This window comes from Thalassophryne amazonica, unplaced genomic scaffold (assembly GCF_902500255.1).
Source record: "Thalassophryne amazonica unplaced genomic scaffold, fThaAma1.1, whole genome shotgun sequence".
Classification (NCBI taxonomy): Eukaryota; Metazoa; Chordata; class Actinopteri; order Batrachoidiformes; family Batrachoididae; genus Thalassophryne; species Thalassophryne amazonica.
Genome location: NW_022986505.1, coordinates 2,356 through 22,652, shown reverse-complemented (window position 1 = coordinate 22,652; position 20,297 = coordinate 2,356). Strand labels below are relative to the sequence as shown.

The 20,297-nt window shown below is 43.1% G+C and overlaps 1 protein-coding gene across 1 annotated transcript; it reads right to left on the bottom strand.

Annotated features, from left to right (window-relative positions):
- Positions 1–268: 268 nt before the first annotated feature.
- LOC117506257 (SH3 domain-binding protein 4-A-like) lies at positions 269–13,496 on the bottom strand. Its single transcript, XM_034165754.1, has 4 exons — positions 13,204–13,496; positions 7,297–9,623; positions 761–949; positions 269–675 (listed from the first exon to the last, which is right to left on the bottom strand). Exons 1-4 carry the CDS (start codon positions 13,325–13,327, stop codon positions 451–453), a joined length of 2,865 nt encoding a protein of 954 aa, XP_034021645.1. The 5' UTR covers positions 13,328–13,496; the 3' UTR covers positions 269–450.
- Between the last annotated feature and the right edge of the window lie 6,801 nt (positions 13,497–20,297).

Below are 20,297 nucleotides of genomic sequence, written 5' to 3'. Positions count from 1 at the left end.
TGTGTGCTATGTAACAAGCATAGATAGCATTAGCGTTAGCATGGGAAACTGTTTCCAGAATGACTGTTTGGGGGGGGGGGGGGGGGTCTTAGCTCAACAGCTGAAACATAATTTGAGTAATTTGTAATTTTCCGCGGGAAATAAGGGGGTTGGGTCAGTCGCAACAGGATGAAAAGAAAAAATTGAGAAAAGTGAAAAAACATTGTTTTTTTTTAATTAAAGAACAAAAACAGGTCTTGAAATAGACCAACTAAACATCGGCGTTTGTCCATCAGTTATGAACCCGCCAATGGTTCCAGCGCCAAAGTCTAACAGAAGGTCAAAACATCGCAAACCTGACATTTTAAAAAAGTCACTTAAAACAGGACAAGTGCCCAACACTGTTTGACGACCACAAGAGGACGATAACCCTTGTGCTCTCCAAAATATATTTCCAGCAGGACAACGCGTTCAGATGGCGAAGTCGCCGTAGCCAGTGGGGCAGAACGCGGCGCTGCGGAGCGTATCGAGGCAGTTCACGAGGATGAGGGTGCCGGTCAGGTGTCTCCAGCGCTTGGTGATGGGGTTCCTCATCTTGTCCAGGCCGATGTGGAGCTCCTGGATCACATCGCGGTAACTGTCCCCGATGTGGGCGGCCCACGTCAGCAGGAAGTCGTAGGCGGGCTTCCACATGGACTGAAAATGAAAAGTGAGGATTTCTGAGATAGTTTAAAAATATATATATATATTTGTTTTTCTCTGGTTTGGACGATCGTCTCACCTCTCGGTCCAGTAGTCCGTTCTTATCGCGGTGTGGCGCCTCGTACGCCTCCATCTGCTGTTTAGACACGCGGGCTAGCTTCTCAGCCAGTTCCTTCCACCTCACCGCCACCTCCACCGCCGTGGTCAACAAGACGAAATCCAGAACCAATCTCACCACTAGACCCTGGCAGTCCATCTTCAGCAACGCCTGTCGATGAAAAAACACAGAAAACATCATCCTGACATCGGTTCATGGACGTCCTGACGGCTTTTTGAAAAATGTTTACAGCATTTTTGTCGTGAGATCACTGAGATCCAGAACCAAACTGAAGACACCATCTTGTTTAGCACCATAACCAGTCAATCACACAATTCTGAATGGGGAATTCAGGGATTGGGGCACCGGCAACTCTGAACTGCCACAGTGCTGCCACAACTGTGAGTTACAGCTGACTACAAACAGTACAAATCTGTTCTGATACAATATATACAATTTGAGGAGGGTCCACTGGTCCTAGGGTCTGCTGGTCCTATCCTCTTTATATTATTTGATGATGCATATTAAAACCCCAAACTGATTTTAAAGTTCACAAATAAATGTAATACTTTCAAATAGCTAACAAACCAGATCCAGTTTTGTTCAATTTACAAAAATAAAATATGTGATTCTGTTGACACACGCCATCAGTCACCTTGTTTCTATAAATCTGTTGTTAAAAATGAACACATAATGGTAATTCACCATAATTAAATGGGTTTTGTAATTGCCACACATTTGTAACAGTATGTAACCTACTTAAGAGTAACATATAGCCTACCATAAATGTAAAAACAACTTCAACATGCTGTCCTTAATACTAGAGCTAGGACTAGTGGACCCCAGGACTACTGGACCCTAGAAGTAGTGGACCCTAGAACTAGTGGACCCTAAGTCTACTGGACCCTAGAACTAGTGGACCATAGGCCTACTGGACCCTAGAACCAGTGGACCCTAGAACTAGTGGACCCCAAGACTACTGGACCCTAGAACTAGTGGACCCTAGGACTACTGGACCCTAGAAGTAGTGGACCCTAGAACTAGTGGACATGCTAGAACTAGTGGACCCTAGGGCTACTGGACTCTAGAAGTAGTGGACCCTAGGACTACTGGACCCTAGAACTAGTGGACCCTAAGTCTACTGGACCCTAGAACTAGCGGACACCCTAGAACTAGTGGACCCTAGGGCTACTGGACCCTAGAACCAGTGGACCCTAGGACTACAATTTCCCACACAATTCTGCTTTCGTAAAGTAGACTTTGATAAATTGACAGTTTGTCTGTTCTAGAAGGTAAGCTAACTAGCTTAACCATGTGAATCTAATGGCTCGTCAATAAATTCGGCTAATTCATAAATGAACTTACTCAGTTAATTTATGAGCAAATAGTGAGCTGTTTTGGAGCTTTCTGTTCATCAGGTATTAACCATAATGTGATTTGTTATTACTGTTAGCGCCACAGTCGCTACAGGAAGAGTCTGCGTGTCACTTCCTGTCACACTCATTTTCCAACACTCGCCCAACCTTCAGTGTAATGACTCAGAATTTTATCGAAGTGTTTTGATTTTGGTGAACTCACTGAGATGTGATGTCATCTGAAATATAATCCAGTGAAGATTTGCTGTTTGTCAGTTAATTATAAAATCTAAAAGGTTTGAATCAATGATTGGAAGAAAAAGCATTTTTACCCACTCCAGTAAATAGCCAGGTCCCTCGGCTGCTGCTGTTCATTACTTCTCATTAAGTTAAATGAGGCCTTTAAAATGCTGAAGATTATAAAAGCAGCCGAGTGGAAGACACACTGCAGGCTGGACGTCTCTTCAAACCAGAACAGACGTCTGGTTCTTCATGGTCAGGATTTTGGTTTCTGTGTTTTCAGGGAGGAAATAGATTTGACAAGAATTCAGTTCTCGATCTGTTTTCCCACCAAACCAGTTTACAGGGTGTGATGTCCGTTTGTGTCTGTCCATCTTTCCATTTTTGTATGTCTGTCATCTCCCTTGTCTGTCTGTCCATCCATCCGTCTGTCAATCAGTCTGTCTGTCTGTCTGTCATTCACAACCATCTGTCACAACAAATTAATGTCGGTGGCGAAGCTGCCAAACAGGAAGTGAGGTCACATCTTAGCAAAGCTTTAACGTATCAAAGTCAAACTTGGGCTCAGGACGTCACTGTGAGGAAGCACAAAAAATGTGTTATTTAGCCTCTAGGGGGTGCTGTTTGCCTTGTTTAATTTTGCCTTTGTGACATCACACGTTTGTTCCATTATAATGATGTCAACACAACCAAGTGAGTCACAACGTCACAACCTCCTGTCTGCATGTGCAGCCGGGATTCTTCATACGACCACTGAATTAAAAATACAACTGTGCACCAGAAATACACTGAAAGACCGAAGTGTGTGCAAACGGTGATATAGGAAACACCGAAGCAGAGCCACGACCGGAGTTGACAGCCAACGAGGCGTCTGCCCGTGTGAAAAAAAAACAAACACAAACCTGCACAGTAAGATAACGGCAGGAAGTCAAAGACAGACAAAAAGACGTTTATTCATCCACATCTGACTTCTACAATCTACAGAAAACAGCAAAACCACAATCAAGCTTAGATTCATTTCTCTTTCTGGTTCACATCTCATGACTCCATTCAGAGGTTGTGATGTCCATATCTTTGTAGAAGAATGAAGGTCCAAGTCTTCAGGGTTCCTGGTGCTGCCTGCCTTACAGTCTGCCTGTCAGACTTGGACTCTAACGACCTGAGGAGACCACTGGATGTCTTTGGTACCCAGTCTCTTTGGGGTCTTCACGTTCCACTGGAATGACGCTGACCTACGGAGGCTCAGCTGATGACTATCACTTGCATTGTGATGTAATTTCAGTGATGTTTCTCTGGACACAAAGCAGCACAGGTGCCTTAGTGTTGAAGACCCCAGAGACTGGGGAAGGTCAAGGACACGCCCACGTTTCACCTGGTTGCAGCAGATAGTTGGGGATGGACTGGAGGTCTGTCTGGGCTGTTGCCGTTCAGGACCTCCTCATTTTGACTTCACTTGAGTCACTGCTGTTCCTCCACATCTCCAGTTCTCTGGACTTGATAGCTGTGATCAATCACTGTGAACAGCTGCTTCAATCCAGGTTTCTGCTTTCGGTGAAAAGAAAGCCACAATCAACAGCTTTAGCCTGGAGTCAGAGCGCTTGTCCCTCGGGAGTCCTGCAGTGAGGGACAAACTCCAAATGTGGACTTACACCCTGAGTGGAAGTCCCAACAATCACCACAAAGTCCCAACAATCACCACAAAGTCCCAACAATCACCACAAAGTCCCAGATGGGCCCAAAGCCCTGGAAGGACCCCACTCTAGGAAGCACTAATGCTAATCAGAGACGCCTAAAGGGGCACCAGACGAGCATGAAGCCCAAAAAACCCACATCACATGGGTGCTGTTAGCAGAGCCGTTTTACCCGCTCTGCTAACTTGTAGTAAAACTTAATTTGCGACCGTAAAATCCAGCATTAACATCAGAAAATCATCAGACACAACAGGGTTTTTTCCTAAATCTAACAAAAATATAAAGTAGGTCCCTTGCTTGAGCTCGAGGTCGCAGCAAATCTGAGATGGATCTGCATGTTGAATGAGCACAGGTTTTACACCAGATGCAACTCCACATTATTTGGAGAAATGTGGCAGGGGTGGGGTTTGAACCGAGAACCTTCCGTACTGAAACCAAGCACACTAACCACTTGGCCACCACCCGCTGCCCTGTAAGGGTAAATGTAACACGCTGATGTAATGTCTGTGGGCCATTCAAACATGTTTGTTATGATTATGAGTTAATTCAATTTATTTTCATTTATATAGCCCCATATCATAACAAAGTTGCCTCAAGGTGGTTCACACAAGTAAGGTCTAACTTTACCAACCCCTAGAGCAAGAACACAGTCAGCAGTGGTAAGAAAAAACTCCCTCTGAGGAAGAAACCTCAAGCAGACCAGACTCAAAGGGGTGACCCTCTGTTTGGACCATGATACAAACACAAATTACAGAACAATTCACAAAACGAATATATAGGAAATGTTGCCGGTGCACAGGACAGGAGGGTCACAGAAACAGACACCACACCCATCTCTGGATGGAGCCAGACCTCAAACAGAGAGAAAAAACAAATTCAGGCATCAGAAAGACAAGAAATACAGTAGAATTTGTCAACATTAAGCAACTACAAAAACTAAAGAAATAATTAATACTTAATTACTTAATTTATTAAGGTAGTTACAACTACTTTCAAAATAGTACAGTTACATGTCAACTTTGCTGTGTTGGATCAGCATAATTTATGCAGATCCATCTTGGATTTGCTGTGGCGATCCCAAGTGCAAACAAGCGAGCAGCCAAAGGGACTTACTGTTTTGTTTTGTTTTATTACATTTACCCTTACAAATCTAGTTGGCCTGACCCATCGTCATTACGTAACAGTAACACAAATTTATCATGTTGACTCAACAAATTTATATTTAGGTCACTCTGCAAAATTGTTTCTGGCTACTTTAACGTATTTTACTTGGGTGGAAATACTTTCCATAATTTTATTATGTTCACTGACCAAGTTAGATTTTAGGTTGTTGCATGTTATGTTAAAACTACATGATTCAAATGTGTTCACCCATAAAACTTGATTTTACATCGTAGAAGCTACATGTTAGATTTAGGTTCATGTAGCATAAAAACAAACAACACCCATGTTGGGTTTTTTGAGTGCAACCCCCCCTTCCCATAAAGCTAAAATGTCTCTGCTAACAACTGAAATCTGTCTTCTGTTGAAGAGGACAACATGATTTTCACGGGTTTCATGTTTCAGAGGAGGAACAGAAGGCTTTTACTCAGAGAAGAACTGGTGCACATTGTACCCGCTTTTCCACTTTTACACATCACTTCCAATCTGCACAATGAAGTCCGATTATTCCTGTTTTGTGGATCACAATTTAATCCAACATCACAATTTTTTTTAAACATGTTTAAAACTTTTTCAATTGCTCACAATGTTGTACAACACTACTTTTACCATATCCCCCCCCCCCCCCCCCCCCCCACACACACACACACACAAAAGTGGGTTTGAACAGCGGGCGGTGGGAGACCTTCCTAAATGCAGAGTCACATGAAACATAACATCCACTCAGTTTGTTTTAATTAACAGACTTTTACTTGTTGCAGCGAATCAGCTGTAGTTTCGACCAAAGTGTGACGTCCTGAGCCGTCGGGTTTTATGGCTCGGTTTGGAGGAGTCCAGAAGCAGAGGGATTGATTACATTCCCGGCAGTATTACATTCCCTGATGGTGGCGTTTATCTCAGCCTCTCTGCACGCATCTATTATTAAAAAGCCATTCCGCTGCCTTCGTAACTCGACCCGCCGCGGCACACGGGCCTCCAGGCCTCTCGCTCGGTCCTGGTCAATGCCTCCTCTCGTTTCACACGGGAACACCTCTCGATGATTGTGGTCCAGTTTCATTTTTAAATGTCAAAGTGCTGAGATGTCACAATCATCTTAAAGACGTTCTCAGCATGCACGACTTTACGTTAGATTTTAAACGTCGACCAGGTTTGTAATAACACGACCAAGAAGGCCCGAATTTCACTGGTAAGAAAGGTGTGATGGGATTTCAGGGACTTTGGTCGTAATCCTAATCTGCCTCAGATTTTTTTCTGTTATCATTCTTTGCTTAAGACATCACAAAGACCTGACGGGTGATAAAAGTCTGAATAGTCAGCGCCCTGTTGTTAACCAGGTAATAACCAGTGATGATACGAGTGTGAGTCTGATAAAATATCACCTCTCTGAATACAATCAAGGTGGCAGTTTAGGATGTTTACGCTTCCTGAAATCACCAAAACAAACCCAAAAGGATTCCATGTGAATTTATTTGAGTTGGTGTTTTATGAGTATTTTTATTTAATTTTTTTAAACAATAAAACACATCAGCACCAAGTGGATTTTAGACATTTTACATTAAAGTCTAATTTTCTTTTAATCATTTAATTCTTAATTTTTTTATGTGCTGCATTTTAAGAGTTAGTGAGCTGAGTTTGACGAGGTTAAACTTCACATTTCAGACAGCAGATAAACATCAATTGTGGAATTTTAATTCTAATCATTTAGTTTCAAACATTGGTGTTTTCTTGCAGATTACAGCTCATATTATAGAAAAAGAATAAAATCCTGAGGCAAAATGTCCTGGTCATCAACACAGTTTATTGCCTGGTTGAAATCCGAAATCGACCCGATGACCCTGACCTTCACCTGGTTGACCTTTGGATGACTTTGCCAGTGTAATACTGGAATCCACTGGAATCTGCACCATGTTTGGTAAAAACTCTGGCTGATTGTTATTTAACTGAGAAACATTAGGATGGTGCCAATGAACAGATACCAGATGTACAATCCAAGATGATCAATCCTTCAGTGAAGACAGACACTTTTAAAGATACAAACAGGATGTTTCCAGTGGAACGGTTAAACTCTTACCATCATGAGTTCCCTCTGAAAGGACTTCCTCTCCTTTTTCTCCATGTTTGTACACTCTTCTTTGAGTTTCTCCAAAACTGACGCCACCTTCTCGGACTCACTGTCCACTTCTGCCCGGCAGAAATAATGCAGCGGTAAATTATTGTAGCCTAAAGCGTCAGCAAACGTCCTCCAGTTGCTCACATTCTCCATTAAAACCGTCCTGACCGAAGCGTAAATGTATGTGAGAAACTTGCAAGGCTTCAGGATCTGATCTAGCAGCAGTGTTGTGGTCAGGTCTGGGCCGCACCAGTAGATGGGCTTAACCTTCCCCAGAAACAAAACGTTCTTGGCGTGAACAAGTCCCATCTTCCCCTGATAGTAGCCGATGTACCATTCTTTGGTCCGCAGCTGGCCTCGCAGTTTGATTTTCTCCTCGCTCAGCAAAGCAATGAAGTCGCCCTTCTTGTATTCCAGCAGGTAGGCGGTCTTGTGCTGCCTGATGACTGTTTTGATCAGTTTGCCAAATTTCAGGTTGGTGATACAACGGTCCTGAAATTTGGGGTACTTGGAAGTAACAGCCAGCGGAGAGAGCACAATCTTATCCACCTCATTCTTCTTCAAAAACCTCCTCTGGCCTGGAATCCTTGCACCAGATTTTGGAGGAGGTTGTGGAGTTTGGACACAGAACTGGGTGAGGATACAGTCCAGTGCATCTTTAACTTGGACCCGGAGCGTAAATCCCGATATGCTGTTGGGGTTGTGTGAGGTTATATTGAACAGAAGTCTGCTGACCTTCCCCAGCTTGACCTGAAATCCTCGAATCAACGTGGAGCCTTCGCTTGCCTTCACCATGTAGTTGGACATGTTGGAGTACAAACACACTTGAAGATCTTGAGGGTACCCCAACATAAACTGGTGCTTCCCCCACAGCTGGAGGGCAACTGGTGGCGCAGAATTATCCTGCTGGGCAGCCACAGTAACCAACAAGTTCTTGGGGACACAGTCGTGACCAAACACGGCGATAACCGTCTTGAATGAAGGGTGGATGTGTTTAGGCCCATAAAGGCCCAGAGTTACTTTCCTCAGCACGTGGTCCCACACAGTGGTATTACAGCTGATGTACTGTGACTGAACAACAACTACCACATACATGCAGGGCTCCAGGCTGTCCAACTGCACCTGGACTGTGTCTCTGTACATATAGGCATTAGGGATTGGCGCGTAGGGGCCTTCTTTGCTATCACTTCGAACACAAAGTACCTCGGCAGCCTGACTTCCCTCCTTCTTCACGGTTATGGATACCTTCATCTCAAGAGTGATGAAGGACTTGGTCTCCATGTTGCTCAGTCTGATCTCCACCACTGGGCTGATGGTGGAGCAACTGTCAGTGCTGAGCTCTAGTGGAGGATCTAACAAGGCTTTCAAGGAGATCTGCTGGCTGTCTCCGTGACTGATGTGACCTTGAGGAACATGGACACTAATTTGGGTGTCCGGGAGCTGAATAACACCTCCGTTACTGTCCAATCTGCACACAATGTTGGTTTCCACAGGTTGTGTCTGGCCCCACCCAGGGCTCTGACCCAAGCAGTTGAGGTCATGACAAGACCTGGCGAGTTTTCGGTGGTTTAACCACACAGTCCTGAACTCCTCCCTGCTCTGGAACTGTTCTGGTAAAGGAGCCTTAATGCCCGTAAGGAACCCAGAGGCGGGGAACGTTGGATATGACTGTGCCTGTAGGACGGACAGTTCTGAGAGACTGTGGGAGCGTTTAGTCCGGAAAAATGAGTTATCCCGGTGAAAAGTGTCTGGGCTGGGGCTGGTTGGGGTTGTGTTGAATCCGTTCATCATAACTGTACTTGTGTTAAAAATGGAGTCAGATGACGGTGATACCAGTTTATCAAAGAGGAAAAGATCCGTGGAATTCCTTTCATCTTTATCTTTGTGGTTCTGATCTAACATACATATAAACGGGTTCCCAGGGAGTGGACTGCTGTTGTAACCAGGAGAGCGTCTAAAGGACATCCCTGTCCACTCCCCCAGATCTCCAAACTCTCCCAAACCCTCCTCGTTCCCCTCCCCTATGCTGTCAATCATCCCACTGTCGCTAAATGAGGAGTTCCTGAAGTGGACGGGCTGGACGTAGGCAGATGGGATGTAGCCCATTTCCCTGTTGTTGTGGGCGTACCACCATTCCCCTCCTGACGTGTCCAGCACATAGAGGCGATCGCCTTTGGAGAATTTGAGAGTGGTGAAGCTGTTGGGGCAATAATCCTTTATGGCCACCACTTCATGTGCGGCTTCATAGGAGGCTGAGGTGTCGAGCCTTAGGGCACTGGGAGAAGGCACTGGAAGACACAACGACAAAAACCATTAAATACCCTTGGAACGGCACAGATATGTTCAAATCTTTGTCAGTGAGCACTGCACCTACTAAAAATAAAACCATTCATCCACCAGATCAAGATGGTGAAAGAAGATGAACTTTTTGAAAATAACTTTGTCCCTAATTTTATATTGTTTCACTACCCAAGAAATGACAGAGGACCAATTTCGTTGACATTATATACATGGATGCCTCATAACTTGCTGCAACGTAATCCAGCGTTGCCGCCATATTGGATGGGTCTCTTCATAATAGGCTCGCACCAGAATCATCCAGAGTCAATGGAGAGTGAGCAAATTTGTTGGTATTTTGTGCTGTTTATGGTTGCAATAACCGGTGCAGTATAGAAACCAGATGGGATTACCTTTCATAAATAAGACTGAACAATAACTTTGGTTATTGTACCATTTGTAGTATTATGTCATGGTAACAAACAGTACTTACATGTAACGTTATTACAGCAGGAACTGGTCCTCTCTCTCATTAACTGTGTTTCCATCCAACGAGTATCGTAACTCAAGCGAATTTTCGTTAATGCGACAAAAGGAAGAGTGCATTTGTGTGCATTTCCATCCACTTGTTATGCGCTTTTGTTTCACAATTCCCAATTTGGAATTGAGAACCATCATTTCATGCTTCTGTCATTTGTGGTGTCTGTATTTGTCAAAGTAAAGCTGCACCACATCACAAAGTTAACTCCACTGGAGTTACAGAGTGTCAGCACACGGAAAAGAAGCTGTGAAAAACACAGTTCTTTTTTAAGGCTTTTAGCTCTCCAGCCCCAGTCAAAAGACTAACAAGGTAGTTTAAGACCCTGGAATGACCTGGAACTTTCTTTTCCTGGCCTTGAAAATAATGTTCATCTTTGTAATAAAACTGGTGACTGAAGAGAGAGAGACAAATAAATTCAAATGAACAATCCAAACCTGTTTCTTTACTAAATTAAAAAAAATTAATTTGTACATTTATCTATATGCCACTGCCATATGTCTTTGGTAAAGAGCATAAGACAAAGTCTTTCAGCAGGAAAATACATATTTTTAATGTGTGACAGCATCCTGTATCATAACTGAATCTCTGCTGTTTCTAACAAACCAAACCGTGGGAAAATCGGGTAAAAATTTGGGAGTTACGGATTATTGTACTTGGGGATTCACCTTCCACACTACAAATAAATGCACCGGGGGAGCAATTGGGACCCATCCAAGATGGAGGCCGGCTGATACATCAGCTCCAATAGGCAGCTGCAGTCCATGAGGCGTCTACATATATAATGTCTATGGTTGTATGTATGTATATATGTACAATGACAATAAAGGCTATACAACCCCAATTCCAATGAAGTTGGGATGTTGTGTAAAATGTAAATAAAAACACAATACAATGATTTGCAAATCCTCTTCAACCTATATTCAATTGAATACACCATAAAGACAAGATATTTAATGTTTAAACTGATAAACTTTATTGTTTTTGTGCAAATATTTGCTCATTTTGAAATGGATGCCTGCAACACATTTCAAAAAAGTTGGGACGGGGCATCAAAAGACTGGGAAAGTTGATGAATGCTCAAAGAACACCTGTTTGGAAACAGGTGAGTGTCATGATTGGGTATAAAAGGAGCATCCCCAAAAGGCTCAGCCATTCATAAGCAAAGATGGGGCGAGGATCACCACTTTGTGAATAACTGCATGAAAAAATAGTCCAACAGTTTAAGAACAATGTTTCTCAATGTTCAATTGCAAGGAATTTAGGGATTCCATCATCTACAGTCCATAATATAATTAGAAGATTCAGAGCATCTGGAGAACTTTCTACATGTATGCGGCAAGGCTGAAACCAACATTGAATGCCCGTGACCTTTGATCCCTCAGGCGGCGCTGCATTAAAAACCAACATCGGCTCTTACTGCGTGGGCTCAGGAACACTTCAGAAAACCATTGTCAGTTAACACAGTTCGTCGCTACATCTACAAGTGCAAGTTAAAACTCTACCATGCAAAGTGAAAGCCAAACATCAACATCATCCAGAAACGCCGCCGCCTTCTCTGGGCCTGAGATCATTTGAAATGGACAGACACAAAGTGGAAAAGTGTGCTGTGGTCTGATGAGTCCACATTTCAAATTGTTTTTGGAAATCATGGACGTCGTGTCCTCTGGACAAAAGCGGAAAAAGACCATCCAGATTGTTACCAGCACAAAGTTCAAAAGCCAGCATCTGTGATGGTATGGGGGTGTGTTAGTGCCCATGGCATGGGCAACTTACACATCTGTGATGGCACCATCAATGCTGAATGGTACATCCAGGTTTTGGAGCAACACATGCTGCCACCCAAGCAACGTCTTTTTCAGGGATGTCCCTGCCTATTTCAGCAAGACAATGCCAAGCCACATTCTGCACGTGTTACAACAGCGTGACTTCGTAGTAAAAGAGTGCGGGTAGTAGACTGGCCTGCCTGCAGTCCAGACCTGTCGCCCATTGAAAATGTGTGGCGCATTATGAAGCGCAAAATACAACAACGGAGACCCCGAACTGTTGAACAACTGAAGTCGTACATCAAGCAAGAATGGGAAAGAATTCCACCTACAAAGCTTCAACAATTAGTGTCCTCAGTTCCCAAACGCTTATTGAGTGTTGTTAGAAGGAAAGGTGATGTAACACAGTGGTAAACATACCACTGTCCCAGCTTTTTGAAATGTGTTGCAGGCATCCATTTCAAAATGAGTAAATATTTGCACAAAAACAATAAAGTTTATCAGTTTAAACATTAAATATCTTGACTTTGTGATGTATTCAATTGAATATAGGTTGAAGAGGATTTTCAAATCATTGTATTCTGTTTTTATTTACATTTTACACAACGTCCCAACTTCATTGGAATTGGGGTTGTATTATTATTATTATTATTATTAAAGTGTGTCATTTTCATTCGGGTGGATGAATTATTTTGGCAAAGCTGAAGTGCTCACTAACACAGATTGTAACAACTTTATGAACAATATTTACCAGAAATAAGCTCTTTTTATGCTTAGAACAAGCTGCAGATCTACTTCAATGCATGAAAAATGGGACGGAAACATGTTGCATTTAAATCTTCTAACAGTTAAAATCCAACAGAATGTTTTGATTTTGATTTAACCTTTATTTAACCAGGTAAGTCATTAAGAAAAAAATCTTATTTATGAAGGAATGTTTGATTGAATGATGAGTGGATGGAAAAGTAACTGAACACTCATCTGGAGGCACATAAAAATGTTATTTAATTCCATATAAAAGTTATTCAAATCATTTGGTGTATAAGCAGTTTAAGTTCCTAAGTTTTCAGAATTCTTTTATTCCACCTCGTTAATGCGAATGGAAGAAGGCAGTAATGAACCAGTGAAATAAAACCAGCAGAGAGTGAACACAGCTGCTTCCAACGCTGAACTGAATAATTGAAGTGAAAAAGCTTTGGGGGATAATAAAGAAGTGCTGAAAAGCACAAAACAGCTGAACAGTGGCTCGCAGCAGTAGCAGCCATCAAACAACAGTGAAGTACTGACCTTTGACATCACTGAGACAGGCGCCGGTGAGCCCTTTGCTGATGTTGATAAGCGCTCCCTCGGACCTACAGCGAGGGATGAGGTGGTTATTGTGGGTCACTCTGACGATCCGATGGGCAGCCATGGTCCCGCCGTCTTAAACCGATTGCTCATTTACAGCGTTCCATCTGGACAAACAAACAAATATTTGTATTTTGAGTTTTTATCTGATGAGTCTCAAACTGAAATCATCATTTTCAGGATCACTGACACGAAGTTGAAGGCTGCAGTAGCTCAGCAAAAAACTGACAGTAAGCTACATTTTTTTTCTGTAAAGCAACAGGAAAAAGAAAAGATCTTGATAGATGTATTTAAACAATTTGATTTATACTTAATACTGGGCCTTTTATTGTTATTTTGCAGGAATCTGGGTATTATTGATCAGCTAAGACATATTATATGTAGGTCAAACCCCAGGCCCATTAAACACAGCTGAGGGTGTGCCACAGGGTTCTGTACTGGAGCCTCTTCTTTTCACTAAATACAGGTGTATGCAAAAGTTTGGGAACCCCTGATGATTTCCATGATTTTCCTTTATAAATCATTGGTTGTTTGGATCAGCAATTTCAGTTAAATATATCATATAGCAGACAAACACAGTGATATTTGAGAAGTGAAATGAAGTTTATAGGATTTACAGAAAGTGTGCAATAATTATTTAGACAAAATTAGGCAGGTGCATAAATTTAGGCACCCCAACAGAAAAAAATACATCAATATTTAGTAGATCCTCCTTTTGCAGAAATAACAGCCTCTATGCGCGTCCTATAGCTTCCAATAAGAGTCTGGATTCTGGTTGAAGGTATTTTGGACCATTCTTCTTTACAAAACATCTCAGGTTTTTTGGTTTCTGAGCATGGACAGCCCGCTTAAAATCACACCACATATTTTCAATAATATTCAGGTCTGGGGACTGAGATGGCCATTCCAGAACATTGTACTTGTTCTTCTGCATGAATGCCTTAGTAGATTTTGAGCAGTGTTTAGGGTCGTTGTTGTTGGGAAAGTGTAGTGACACGGACCCACAACAGGGGGCGCAAATGAACGGACAATGGATGAGCCCAAAGTATAACACTTTACTGTTGTGAAATGTGCACAACGAAATACAGACAATTGCAGAATTTGGAATACTGTCAATGTATAAAGGTGACGTGCGGGCAGGCTCGAGGATAGAAGACGTCTCTCCAGTGAAAAGCCGGATCCCCCGCCAGCGGATCTGGAGTATACTGGAGCCGCCAAGTCCTGAGTCCCCAGGTGGCCATCGTCTCCAGCTGTCAGATCCGGTACTGCTGGCAGGAAGCAAAGACAGGAAAATGGTGAGTGTGGGTTCACACCCAGTAAACCCTCAACACACCGGTGCAGTTCTTTGGGGTGGGAATAACACCTCCACCTCTAGATCTCAGTTCCTTTAGTATTCGTGCAGATACCAATGTTCACTTTACGAGTGCAGAAGTGTGGAGCGGGAAAGGCTGACTCCTCCCAACTTTCTCCAACTTGGCTGAAAATGAATTTGGCTAAGTCTGCAAACTCAAAGTCACAATTTAACAGCTCCAAGCTTAGAAGTAAAGAAACGTTACTACTACCAGCTTAGCTGCGGAAAGCACAAAAGACGGCTGAGAGTTTACCTTCGATGGCAGACGATATCTCGGCAGCGAGGGGGAAATGCTGTCCGGCTTTATGGGATGGCTGATGAAAATGAGTGGCACCTGTCACCCCCGGCTGCTCTGATGTGGCAGCTGCACCCTCTCGTGCCTGAAGCCCGCACTTCAGGCAGGGCGCCTTCTGGTGGTAAGCCAGCAGTATCACCTCTTCAGCGGCCCACACAACAGTTGTCTTGTTGAAAGATCCAACCCTGGCGCAACTTCAACTTTGTCACTGATTCATGAACATTGTTCTCAAAAATCTGCTGATATTGACTGGAACCCATGTGACCCTCAACTTTAACAAGATTCCCAGTACCTGCACTGGCCACACAGCCACACAGCATGATGGAACCACCTCCAAATTTTACTGTAGGTAGCAAGTGTTTTTCTTGGAATGATGTGTTCTTTTTCAGCCATGCATACTGCCCCTTCTTATGTCCAGATAACTCAATTTTAGTTTCATCAGTCCACAGCAGCTTATTCCAAAATGAAGCTGGCTTGTTCAAATGTGCTTTAGCATACCTTAAGCGACTCTGTTTGTGGCATGTGTGCAGAAAAGGCTTCTGCATTACAGCATCATACAGCATCTCTTTGTGCAAAGTGTGCTGTATAGTTGAATGATGCACAGAGACACTATCTGCAGCAAAATCATGTTGTAGGTCTTTGGAGCAGGTCTGTGGGTTTACTATTACTATTCTCACCATCCTTCGCTTCAACTTATCTGAGATTTTTCTTGGCCTGCCACTTCGGGCCTTAACTAGTACTGTGCCTGTGGTCTTCCATTTCCTCACTATGTTCCTTACAGTGGAAACTGACAGCTGAAATCTCTGAGATAGCTTTTTGTATCCTTCCCCTAAAACATGATGTTGAACAATTTTTGTTTTCACGTCATTTGAGAGTCGTTTAGAGGCTCCCATGTTGCCACTCATTAAGCCCCTTTCACACGGGGCCCACTTCGAGTTGCATTGTGCGGCGTCATGACGATGCCACTTGGAAGCAACCCAGTGCCGAGACGATGTAGCTCAACGCCACAACAGCATGAGGGACGCAAAGGACCAAGCAAATCGGACACCAAAAATTAAACGTTTCATTTTTTTGCGTCCTGTGCTCGACACAGAAATTAAGTAAATCATGAAGGAAATAAGGAGCAGGTGTGACTGAAGTTACAGGTTGCTTTGAATGAGCTTGATTCTTTCTTTCTTTCATTTCCGAAATATAGGACTAAAGCCTAGGTCTGGTGACCACTAGTGTGCCTTAATTGAGAGAGTGGTGTCAACTTAGAACATGGCACCATTTTGGTTCCAACTGCGCTGAACTACTGAATGAACCTTTAATGTTTTCAACATTTTTTAAAAATCATTTAATCACAAACAGCAAAGCATCCAGGAACAGATGCTAACAAAATAAATATAAAAATAGTTAAGCTATCAAATTTACATAAATTTACAATTTATGATGATTTATTTAATTAATTTAAAGCCTGATTTATGCAGCTGCAGCTCTGTAACTCCGCACGTCATGCAATGCGTGACAGTTTTAAAGTTCTCCATCTCTGGATTATACTTTATTCTGGAGTAATTTGACCCTCAGCAGTCAACAAGCTTTTCTTTCTACAATCATCACCTCCAAATCAAACGTAAGATGTAGAATTTCCTCTTTTATCGACTTTGTGCTGTAAATGTGGGGACTTTTCTGATCCATTTTTTAATCAGCGTGCACACTGCAAAAACTATGATGATATGATGGCAGATGAAGGAGTTAAAGCAGGAAAGTGTCAAATCACAGCCTTCTGTGTTTGATTTAACAGGTGCACGTCAGGCTTCAGGTCCCGGTCTGAACACGGTGTGAAAAAATAACAGTCGATGTTTTACTCAGGGAAATGACTCCGGTCCCACTTTAGTCAAATCAGCAAGTGTCAGAGCTGAACTTTAATTTGTATGAGGTCTGTCCAAAAAGTAACGGACCTTTTTATTTTTTCAAAAACTTTATGGATTTGAATCATGTGCGCTTGCATCAGCCAAGCTTGAACCTTCGTGCGCATGCGTGAGTTTTTTCACGCCTGTCGGTTGCGTCATTCACCTGTGGGCAGGCTTTGAGTGAGCAGTGGTCCACCCCCCTCGTCGGATTTTTATTGTCAGGGAAATGTCTGAATGATTTGGAGCTTTGCTGCATCAAATTTTTCCAGAAACTGTGAGAGACAGCCAGGTGGACACCATTCGCTAAATTCAGATGGCTTTCAGGGACGATTTTATGGGGATCACACAGATTGAGGAGTGTTACAGCTGGTTTAAAGACTGCCCACAGCGGCTGAGAGTGCGCCGCGTTCCGAGCGGCAATCGACAGGCTCAAACGACCAGATCATTTCCAAACTGAACGCTGTGTTGATCCGGGACGTCGTCTGACTACCACAGAAATGGCAGAAGATGTGGACATCAAGACTTTTTCGGCACATTCCACTCTTACAGGAGTTTTTGTCATGGAAAGAGGAGCGGAGGAATGTGCCACCATGCCACGAATGGCGCAGGACAAACCACAGGAATTCACGCGTCGGGACGGAGCCGCATGGCGCAAAGCAACGCCGTGATGAAGCCTCACAGGACGTGTTCTGGAATGTCCAGCTAATCCACAATTTCTCGGATAGTCACACGACTGAAAAGCCACCGAAAGCCGTCTGAAAGCCGTCCTGTGAGACCAACACGGAGGTGGTTTTGTGCCGCGCCATTCACGGCACGGTGACGCATTCCTCCGCTCCTCTTTCCATGACAAAACTCCTATAACAGTGGAATGTGCCGAAAAAGTCTTGATGTCCACGTCTTCTGCCATTTCTGTGGTAGTCAGACGACGTCCCGAATCAACACAGCGTTCAGTTTGGAAATGATCTGGTCGTTTGAGCCTGTCGATCGCCGCTTGGGCCATCTCAGCCGCTGTGGCCGGTCTTTAAACCGGCTGTAACACTCCTCAATCTGTGTGATCCCCATAAAATCGTCCCTGAAAGCCATCTGAATTTAGCGAATGGTGTCCACCTGGCTGTCTCACACAGTTTCTGGAAAAATTTGATGCAGCAAAGCTCCAAATCATTCAGACATTTCCCTGACAATAAAAATCCGACGAGGGGGGTGGACCAGTGCTCACTCAAAGCCTGCCCATAGGCGAATGACGCAACCGGCAGGCGTGAAAAAACTCACACATGCGCACGAAGGTTCAAGCTTGGCTGATGCAATCACACGTGATTCAAATCCATAAAGTTTTTGAAAAAAATAAAAAGGTCCGTTACTTTTTGGACAGACCTTGTACCTCTGTTACTGTGCACGTCCAGACTGTTCAGGATTTTTAAAGGAAATACATTGTGATCGGACGGGACATTTTATCCGATGTGAGTGAAAATCCGTTATACAAAATCCGTTATATACAGTGTTTATGACATGGAAAACAATACAAAAACTTTGGGACTTTTTTTGTCTGATGACTATGAATATGGTGGTTTATACAATGGGTGGTGTTGGGCTTGAGTCCAGAAGATCATGAGTTCAAATCCCCGCCTGACTGGAAAATTACTAAGGGCCCTTGGGCAAGGCCTTTAATCCCCTATTGCTCCCGGTGTGTAGTGAGTGCCTTGTATGGCAGCATCCTGACATTGGGGTGAATGTGAGGCATAATTGTAAAGCGCTTTAGCGTCTGATGCAGATGGAAAAGCGCTATATAAATGCAGTCCATTTACCATTTCATTTATACGATGACGGTTTCAGTGAATTTTACTGTACATGGGACTGAACAATAAATTTACCTCACAAAGCTTTGATGATGAAGTCGCTTCCATCCCACACGCTGACTTTATTTTCCCAAATGTTTCTTCTGTTCGGATCTGAAGGGAATCTGTACATCTTGAAGCCCTTGTTGTGTCTATTTGTGCCTCTAAATGCACAACAACCCGACATTTTCAGCCAATAAATAAATTAAATAGCTTTATTTACATGCAGACAGATTAACAGCCAACGCTATTTTGGAACCAAGATGGTACCATGAGTCACGCGACCAGTTTTTTTTTACTCATCATGTTGCCACTCTCTCAATTAAGGCACTCTAGTGATCACCAAAGCCTAGGTCTTGTGACCACTAAAGCCACCATTGGTTGTTTTGCGGGAAGTGTGGACCTGGTCTGGGTTTGGTTTGGAACCTGGCACAGGTCTGTGATCTAAGAGCTCTTCTGCTAAAGTGCACAAAAGCTTTTTCTTTTGTCACTTTTGGTTCTCTTGAGGAAACTCTGTTTGCACTACAGGAGGTTATTGTGTCTCACTTCAGAAAAGACTGACAATGGAAAACACTGAAAATGATTTTCCTGGTGTGCAGAGGAGGAGAGGTGCATTGTGGGATGCAAAGTGTGTATTTGTATAATGGTTCCAATTTCCAGCATCATCTCCACTCGATGAGCTCACAACCCGACAATTAAAAGCCTTCCTCCTGCTGCAGCAGGACTTAGATCAGAAGCGTGCTCAGAGACGATGATGCTGTCCTCTTTGATGGAACACAAAGACCACAGGAGCTAAATGCTGCTCTGACGGATACGGAAATAAACAGGAAGCAGCCGAGCCGCCACAGATCTTGCTGCTGAAAACTTTAAGAACAGAAGAGCCAGGAGCTGAAGAAGAAAAATATCAGACAAAACCAGAAGAGCAGAGAAGGACCAAATTCCTTCACCAAGGACAAGCAACTCTGGAAAGCCCTGTGATCCTAATCACTGACCTTTGAACCTGAACACTGATCTTTGATCCTGATGCCTGTCCTTTCACCTGGTTCACACAGCTTTTACCCAATTGAGTTTGATCATGATCATTCATCTTTCATCTAGATTTCCTGCCTTGGATCCTGATTTCACACCTGTGACCCAGTTTTCTCACCTCTGATCCTGATTTCTTACCTTTGATCCAGTTTTCTTATCTTTAATCCTGATTTCTATCCTCTGATCCTAATTTCTTACCTTTGATCCAGTTTTCTTATCTTTAATACTGATTTCTTACCTCTGATCCTGATTTTGTACCTTTGTTACAGTTTTCTTATCTTTAATCCTGATTTCTTACCTCTGATCCTGAATTCTTACCTTTGATCCAGTTTTCTGTTGTCTGATCCTGATTCCTCACCTTTGATCTTGATTTCACACCAGTGATCAGGATTATATCAAAATTAAGTGTGTTCTTCTTTGTCTTGTGATTCAGCCCTGCACCCAGTTTCATTAAACTCACTTCTTTTGTTTGATGTATTTTTGAGAGAGACATCATAACCGTCTTGGTAGAGTGAATGACATCACTTCTTTATTAATGTATATGAACCTCTTGGTGGAAGCAGGAAAGCACAGTGTTAAAAACGAGCTTCACAGACATTCTGAATAATGAACAGCAGCTAATGAGGTGTTCTGGG

What these genes read in the sequence shown, in the direction of transcription:
- LOC117506257 (XM_034165754.1), bottom strand. Translation starts at nt 13,327, where the DNA reads ATGGCTGCCCATCGGATCGTCAGAGTGACCCACAATAACCACCTCATC. An exon ending in CTGTCTCAGTGATGTCAAAG is followed by an intron (nt 9,624 to 13,203) that starts GTCAGTACTTCA and finishes TGTGTCTTCCAG; the next exon opens with TGCCTTCTCCCAGTGCCCTA. An exon ending in TTCAGAGGGAACTCATGATG is followed by an intron (nt 950 to 7,296) that starts GTAAGAGTTTAA and finishes TTTCATCGACAG; the next exon opens with GCGTTGCTGAAGATGGACTG.